General features: G+C 41.9%; 1 protein-coding gene across 3 annotated transcripts in view; it reads right to left on the bottom strand.

The window, feature by feature from the left end:
• The window catches only part of LOC131134243 (cell adhesion molecule DSCAM-like), a 108,269-nt gene that overhangs the window by 23,831 nt on the left and 76,107 nt on the right, over positions 1 to 8,331 (bottom strand). For all 3 annotated transcript variants that reach the window (XM_058079297.1, XM_058079296.1, XM_058079298.1), the window contains 3 exons: positions 7,459 to 7,731; positions 3,950 to 4,228; positions 3,718 to 3,837 (listed from right to left, as the gene is read on the bottom strand). In XM_058079297.1, coding sequence (XP_057935280.1) covers positions 3,718 to 3,837; positions 3,950 to 4,228; positions 7,459 to 7,731 — 672 coding nt within the window. The remainder of the gene's footprint in view (positions 1 to 3,717; positions 3,838 to 3,949; positions 4,229 to 7,458; positions 7,732 to 8,331) is intronic.

Consider the following 8,331-nt stretch of genomic DNA (forward strand, 5'->3'; position numbering starts at 1 on the left):
TACCAGTATGAGACAGCAATAAACTGTGAGGGGTGTATTGACTTTTGTGAGACATGGTAGCCTTGGTTAAACAACAAATACGATGTGGACTCAGACATTATGGCCCACAGTAGACCACCATAAGGTCCACTGTAGTGTATGTTGGTGTGTGTGTGTATGCTCTTTCATTTCAGCACATGTTTACTGATTTGATGACAAAGCCTGTCAGATTTAGGGAGAGTTGTCAACATGTTTCTTAACGCCAGGTCTAAATCCTTAAACCGGCCAACAGCTGCTGAGCACAGAGAGTCAAGAGAGCCGTGTGATGCAATCAGAAAAGACGTAACACTCATGTTGAACAAGGAAGCAGATTGGTGGCAGACAGAGGGAGTGCGCCGAGGCCTCAACACGAAGCAGATTGACTGTTGTTGGACAAGGATTTGTTCCGTATTAAAATGCCTGTGCGAGTGGACAAGTCAGCGGGATTTTGTTCTTTGCGTCTAAAACGACAGAACATGAGGACATATTGGTGTTAATGACCTTCAATTGTTGTAATCTCTGTTCAGCAGAGGCAATGATGACGCGGTCTGCTTTGACAACAAGTGCTGTTGATGAACAGCAGCCTTCTGTTCCTTCTGCTGCTGTTGATGTGTGCCATCACTTCATCAATCAATAATAAATGGTTGGAGGAGCCATCACTATAATTATATGTAGGGGGTGCCCATGCACCATGCACCATGTGCAAGCATACCCTGACCTTTGGCTTTGACTTTGTGGATTATTTTGAGTCTTTCAAGAGTGCAAGAGTGCATCCAGGAGACACACAGAGTATCAAAATTCAGATTTTGATAGAGATTTTGATTTTGATTTACAATGGCTGGTAAACAATAAACAGTACAATAAGGAAATGTAAAATGGTATATGTATATAATAATGCTAAAATACAAAAGATGGCCATATTGTATTTACAAGACTGTAAAACAGTATTAACTAAACGGTTTAGCGGTAATATTGTTGAGAAGGGAAGGTTGCTATTGTTTAAAATTTAATATTTTTGTATTACTGTTTCATTTAAATCTTGTATTGAGTTGTATTTCGTATGATGAATGAAAGTATAAGATCCGTCTTATATCAAAAATTTTGGATGTGGCATAAATCCTTTTTGACTTTATTGTATTGTATGATTGATTAATCGTTTTTTGAATACAAATTTTTCAGCCTCTCAAAAGTGGATATTTATTAATTCCCATGACCCATTGCCTTTGTGGTTTCGGCAAAACAAGATTCACCACATTATGTTTGACTGTGGAAAACAGTGATCAACATTTTGGTTTTTCTGATATGTTACGGACATACGGCCTAACTCATTACTTGATTAATTGAAACATTCATTCATTCATTTTCTGCCACTTATTCTCACGAGGGTCGCGGCGGTCTTCGGGTGATAGGCGGGGTACATGCTGGACTAGTCGCCAGCCAATCACAGGGCACATATAGACAAGCAACCATTCACACTCACATTCATACCTATGGACAACTGGGAGTTGCCAATTAACCTAGCATGTTTTTGGAATGTGGGAGGAAACCGGAGTACCGAGAGAAAACCCACGCATGCACAGGGAGAACATGCAAACTCCACAGAGATGCCCGAGGAGGGGATCGACCTCGGGTCTCCCAGCTTTGTGGCCCGTGCGTTAACCACTAGGGCACCGCACAGCCCTTAATCAACCATTTGAGAATAATTGTTCGATATCATTAAATCATCAGCATTAAATGTGTACAGCATGTCTCTCCAAATGAATTATAAGAAGAATAAAGTCCTGCGGCCCACTCTAATGATTAAAGCGTCATATTTCACCTTGGCTCATGTACTATTAAACACACATGGTCATGTAAAGATGAGGCCATTTAGTGAGCTGTGGGTTTTCCTTATTTGCCTTTTTATTAAAAGGCAGCAACGTGGCCTGGATAGAACAGGGTCAAGTGGCAACTCTGTTTCTGCTCCCCTGGCTCTGAGAGCAAGGCCAGAGAGACGTGTTCTTCCTTGAATTATGGATTTTGCATACTCAAATACAGCTGGTTGTTATGCTAATAGCAGGCGACCTTTACTGATAGTTCCCTTTTTCCCAAAGACATTCATCTGGCTCTTTGCTACTGAGGTTGCCGTAAAAGGAAGCCAGACAGTCAATCCCTGGAAACTACACTCTGACATGCAAGAAATTAGACAATACGGTGGAACCTCTAAAAGGAATCATATATTTCTGAATACCAGACCTTCACATGAGACTTCAGCCCAGTGGGGGTGGGGGGAAGGGGGGTGGTAATATTTTTTTGTCATGATGTCAACAAAGAAGCGTACAAACTTGTGATGATAATCTGATAATAATAACCTGGCTTCTCAGTACAACATGGCCATAGTGACAATGAGCTGGACATTATGTGAATTGCATTTTGCTTCTTTTTACACTTGTTTGGCAGTTAGAGACAGTAGAGAGAGAGACAAAAACAGCAGCAACAACAATTCCCTATAAGAACAATTGATTCTAAATTAAAATCAGAGGTCAACCAATGTCCTAGAATGATGTTGAGGATTCAATCTTTTCAAAAATACTTATAATTTCACTAGTCCTGTTGTAAAATATGATTGATGTATATAATCATAAATAATGATTGATGATTGCAACTCTCTCCTCATCGACGTCCCTCACAAATCCTCCAGAATTCAGCTGCCTGCATCATCCGCACAACCCCTTCATTTCATCACATCACCCCAATCCTGCAGCACCTCCACTGGCTCCCTGTCCCCCAACTCTCTGATCACTCAGACTACCAATACACACACACACACACACACACACACACACACACACACACACACACACACACACACACACTTATTCAGGGTATCTTACTCTGTACAGTTTCCTTGATTTCTTTGAAAGGCGCTTGGAAATAAAATGCATTATTATTATGTAACAGTGCATAGTCTAAGCATTAACTCACACCCACATTGTACATTCTGTCTAGAACATACTGCATTGTCCACTTATTTTTAACATCATTATTCCAACTATTGCACATACATAAATCCAATAATTTCCAATGTGTCACAGCAATGTAAACGTAGTACGGATCCTCGGACAAGGGCCACAATTGTTATAGCGATCAGGAATGGTCAGGTTATAATCAGGCATAAAGTGTGTGTGCAAACTCATGCACACACACACACACACACACACAAATCCCATCAAAGGTAGAAAAGCAGACATCTTCTTTTGATCATGGGTGCACGCTTGCACAACCGCTCGTTGGTTGTTGTCTCTCTGTTGGTAAAGCTTTCATCCCTGGTTATACGGATGAGGGGGCAAACACCTGGGACCCCTCTTCACGTGCCCTCTTGCTCAAGTGGATGAACTCACCTGCTGCCTTCCTGCTTGCCTTATTCTCCTTTCTTCCGCATCCGCCTGCTTTGTGTGTTTTTCTATAATGGGGTCCCTCATGATGCAGGGGAGACCCCTACCAAACCCGTTGGCCAAACAACTGTTTGCATAATGATGTGTGTGTATGTGTGTGTGTGTGTGTGTTGTGTGTTGCATGCACTAGTCCCTGATGTGTGTAAGGGCACGCACCGGTTTGCACAACCACGCTACTGAAACTACTCATCTGTGAAAAAAACAAATCCTCACCAATGTATCATCTGTGTTCATGTGAGGTGAAGGCAGGCTTTTGGGTATGTACCTTTGGAGTGTTCCCATACGATGGTTGGTGGTGGGTATCCTTCAGCAGAGCAGTTGAGAGTGACCGTTTTCCCATAAATCCCATCTTGGTCTTCAGGCTGAACCACAAACTGAGGAGGAACTGGACAAACAATAACCATTTGGATAGATAAGTGATGTTCTTCATCACCTTGTACATATTTCCATCAACTAAATCATAGAAATTAAAAGTAAAAGGCTAAATGCAAGTTCACCTCGAACGATAAGCTGACTCTGATGCTCCACAGCCGCTGCCTCATTGCGAGCGATGCACGTGTAGTTGCCGTTGTGGTCAGGAGTCAGGTTGGAGATCCTCAGTGAGCTGGTGAAGTCGATGTTATCCACTGTTACACCCAGGCTGACAGGGATGGGCCGTCCGTCTTTCTGCCAGGTGATGTCCAGAGGCCGGTCGCCCGACATGACCACACAGGGGATGAAGACACGTTGACCGATGGTGAATCGCTGGAACTCAAAGGGCTGAATGTAGGGAGGGACTGAAGATGGCGTAGAGGGGAGGACAGACAAAAGAAAGAGAATCTAAAATGATATATCTGTTTCAAAAGTTTGCATGACATCCTGTAGTCTTGTGAATATGATGCTAGTAAAGCCAAAAATTGACAGGTAATTGCCTGGCGTCTGAAACAGTGTGTCTTTGGTCAAGATTTGTCCAAACCAGCTATCCTATTGTGTTACCTGTGCTATTGTTTTCCAACAAATACACCACTTGGTGGTGCTGTTATTAAACCTGAAAGTTCAGCTGCATAATGTGGATTGACTTGAAATTTCTTGTTCAAAAACATCCATGAAACTTGAGGGTGCTTCGCCAAATCACAACAAAATTTTGTACACACCTTTAGAGGACTGACAAGCATATGTGTGTAAAATTTGAGCAGCTCTTAGCACCACTTGAACACCGTGCAGTCCCCTATTAGGCCCCCATTACTTACTTAAAGAAAAAAAATGCCATTGGTGTCATAATTGTAGTGTTATCAAAGCATTGAATCGACCGCAACTGGATTATTCAGGTTGCCTGAGAAGACTTTCCCTTCTCATTCAAGCAGGCTTCATCAGTTCATGCTCAAAGATGAGATAGGACTGATTCATCCATCCATCCATCCATTTTCTATACCGATTATTCTCACTAAGGTCGCAGGAAGGCTGGAGCCTATAGGACTGATTCAATGCCCTGAAAATACATTATCCTGGATGAATGACAATATTCACAGGCATGAACCATATGGTTGCGATATCTTGTATCTCACCCATGAAAGGTGGTGCGTGGATGTTGCCACACAATCGGCTTATTTGAAATGAATGCAATAATTATAAAGCCATGTTTAATTCCCACATTCCTGTGGGGGCGGTTCAATCACCAAATGACAAGAATAGAGCATATGCTGTCACGTCTTGGCATTGCGGCATTGAGATGCGACCCCAGGATGTGAGACATGAGACCCGATGCAGGTAAAAATGTATATTTATTAATAATCTCTGCTGTGCAGTGACAGGTAACCAGCAACTGAGCAAACTAATGACAATGCTCCAATTTTGTAGTAATGAAAATTTAGTGAAATTACATCAGCGGCTGAAATACTTGGCAAAATTGTCCAGGTATGTATGTTATCATTGACACAAAAAACACACAATATAGTGATAAAATGAGTGTAAAAGGTAAAACATTGAAAAATAGAATTTGGGAAAACATTTAATTGAATTGGAGAAAAAATACAGTGTATTTCATTGGGCCCTATTGCAGCCTCCTTGATCAATATGAATCAGCAATAAATCCTTAGTAATAAATCCTGAGACATGCATCAGGTATCGTGAGAATAGCAATAATTGTTGCTAAAGTTGTATTTGTGGTATCATGTTGGTCAGCATCCGGTAACTTTATTTACCTCTGCATGCGCTTTAAAATGTAGGGTGTACTGCTCAGCTACTCATGCCCTCTAACACTTGGCATACTATTACAACATTGTTGCTGTGATAAACAATATTGATACACTATATTCATTATATATACAATCAACAATGCAAATAATAGACATACGCACATTCAAGAAATAGTGTCAGAAAGGCCATTCTAGTAAAATCATGAGTACTGCGATCAAGGATATTTCTAAAAAAGCTTCTTGCAAGCGATACGCCATCACACAAGTCATCTGTGTTGGAGTGTCCAGTGAGAGCATATAACTGTGGAAATAAGCAGCACTTTAGCACCTTATTTAATTCTCAACAAAGTGGAGATAATGGACTCCCGGGATCCCCAAAGAACCGTTGCGTATTTTAAGCACGAGTAGGCTGAAATTAAACAAATGCATTCACTCAGCGTGGCACCACCAGGAAGCGTGGTTTTGTATCATCACGCTCATCGTCTCGCTCCCCTCCCTCTGTTCCCCTCGCTTGATGACAAAGTGTAATGTGGCATCCTCACGTACTGATCAGACGGAGGAAGGAAATGGAGCATAATGGGGAAGCCCTCCGTCGTGTTTCCAATTAGGGCTCCTAAGAAGGTCTCGGTGGAGATCGGCGCTGTGATATCATTAGCACAGTTACAGTCTTTATTACAATTTGGAGCAGGTAGACTCATTTGTTAGTCTGCCATGAATATGAAATCTATTTATGTAGATTGTTGCCTTCCTGTGTTTGCGTAGGACCTTTTCTAGAGGCCATTTGGACGTGCAGAAGGACATTTTTTACACAAGGTGACAAGTGGTGGAGTACCCTGGACACTAGTTAACAGTATAAATACAGTATGCACATTAAGTAATGAATACTGAGGCCAGGATTATGTCAAAACAGCCAAACAAACTTATGAAGGTCCGATGCACGGGCTGAGGGGAAAAAAAAAGTTTGCTTTTTGTTGCAAATATTTGGCAGGAAGGGCAACCGGAATATAAAAGGCTCAAACCAAATCACTATCAAGAAAGATCTACTGTGGCGACTCCGTAACCAGGAAAAAAGCCAAAAGAAACAAACAATCATCTTTAGCGCAAAGTCGAAAAACATTGGGAATAACAGCTGTGGCTGTAGGCAATGTCCCGATGTACGATAAATTCCGGACTGATTGTACCTGAATATCAGCCACACTCACTAAATTTACAGAGAGTAAAAATGTTATCCATATATAGTCCGGGGACTTGTCTATAACCAGCATGAATCCACATTGGAACATGGGATGTTTACACACACTAAACCTTGCAATCCGACTGCCACTTGCATCCCTGTCCCTGCATCATTTGTTATCTCCCGTGAGACGTGAGACAGTTTTTATCCAACAACTACCATGGTCCAAGCCCATCAAATCAAAACACGGATCAGATTGGATTGCATAAGATTCCAAAATGTGATATTAGCATCCACTTCATGACTGGAAACCACTACTTCCTGACTATTTTGTGAAAGTGGTGTTTTATAGTCTGGAAATGACGGTAGTTTTTTTTTTTTTTAAACAACTCCACAAAATTGCGGTATCTGTAATTAAAGTAACATGAACGTTCAGCTTCAAAGTCAGATCGTTGACACCAAAGTCAGTAAGTAATGTTAAAATGTTACTAAAGTATTGCCTTTACGATGACATTTACATAATTTCCATTATTACTGAGGGGAATTGATAGCGGAGGTTCCACTGTGCTCGCATTTACATTTTCAGTGACTGTATAATTGAGAAATATCTATCAAGATGTGCAATTCGATGCTGATAGACCTTGATCTTCATTCTTACCTCTCACACGAAGATGGACACTCTGGGAGTCCATCTTGTTGGGCTGCACCATAACTTTGCAGTTATACTCCCCGGCGTCCACCTGCTGCACATTGGTGAGCCTCAGCGTGCCGTTGTTCTCGAAGGCTCGTTGCCGATGGTTGAACGGCAGCAAGGCGGAGTTCTTGTACCACTTGATGGAATAGTACGGGTAGCCGATCACGCGACAATGAATAAAGGCATCCCGCCCGGCGATGGCGGTGACATTTTTCATGGGGCGAATGCTGGCACGGCCTGGAATGATGCAGACAGAGGACATTTATTAGTCATGGTGGTTATATGGTTAGGGCTGTGACTTTGCTGCGGTGTTGTGTACACAAAACAGTACAGTTGAGATTTTGGGGAGATTTGGACGAGGTTTTAGAATTGTTCCTACACACCATCACAATGGATTTGAAATAGAACAATCAACATGTCATTGGTCCGCACGGTGGGCGAGTGTTTACCATGTTGGCCACATAGTCAGGAGATCGGGAAGATCTGCAATGTGGAGTTGGCATGTTCTCCCACATTCCCAAAACATGCTAGGTTAATTGGCGACTCCAAATTGTCCATAGGTATGAATGTGAGTGGGAATGGTTGTCTATATGTGCCCTGTGATTGGCTTGGCTCGCCTGAAGTCAGCTGGGATAGGCTCCAGCATACCCCGCAACCTTAATGAGGAGCACTGATGAGCATTGATGTTTGGAGATTCACGGGCATTTATGTACATATACATATATCCACTTCCAGGTCTAAAAAGTATTTGGACATTTGATATAGTTATTTAGCCATGGAAAAAAATTGGGACATAATCAAGTAAATTAAATTTGTGGCATGCAGCCCATACGAATT

The sequence above is a fragment of the Doryrhamphus excisus genome, chromosome 8 (genome assembly GCF_030265055.1).
Source record: "Doryrhamphus excisus isolate RoL2022-K1 chromosome 8, RoL_Dexc_1.0, whole genome shotgun sequence".
Classification (NCBI taxonomy): Eukaryota; Metazoa; Chordata; class Actinopteri; order Syngnathiformes; family Syngnathidae; genus Doryrhamphus; species Doryrhamphus excisus.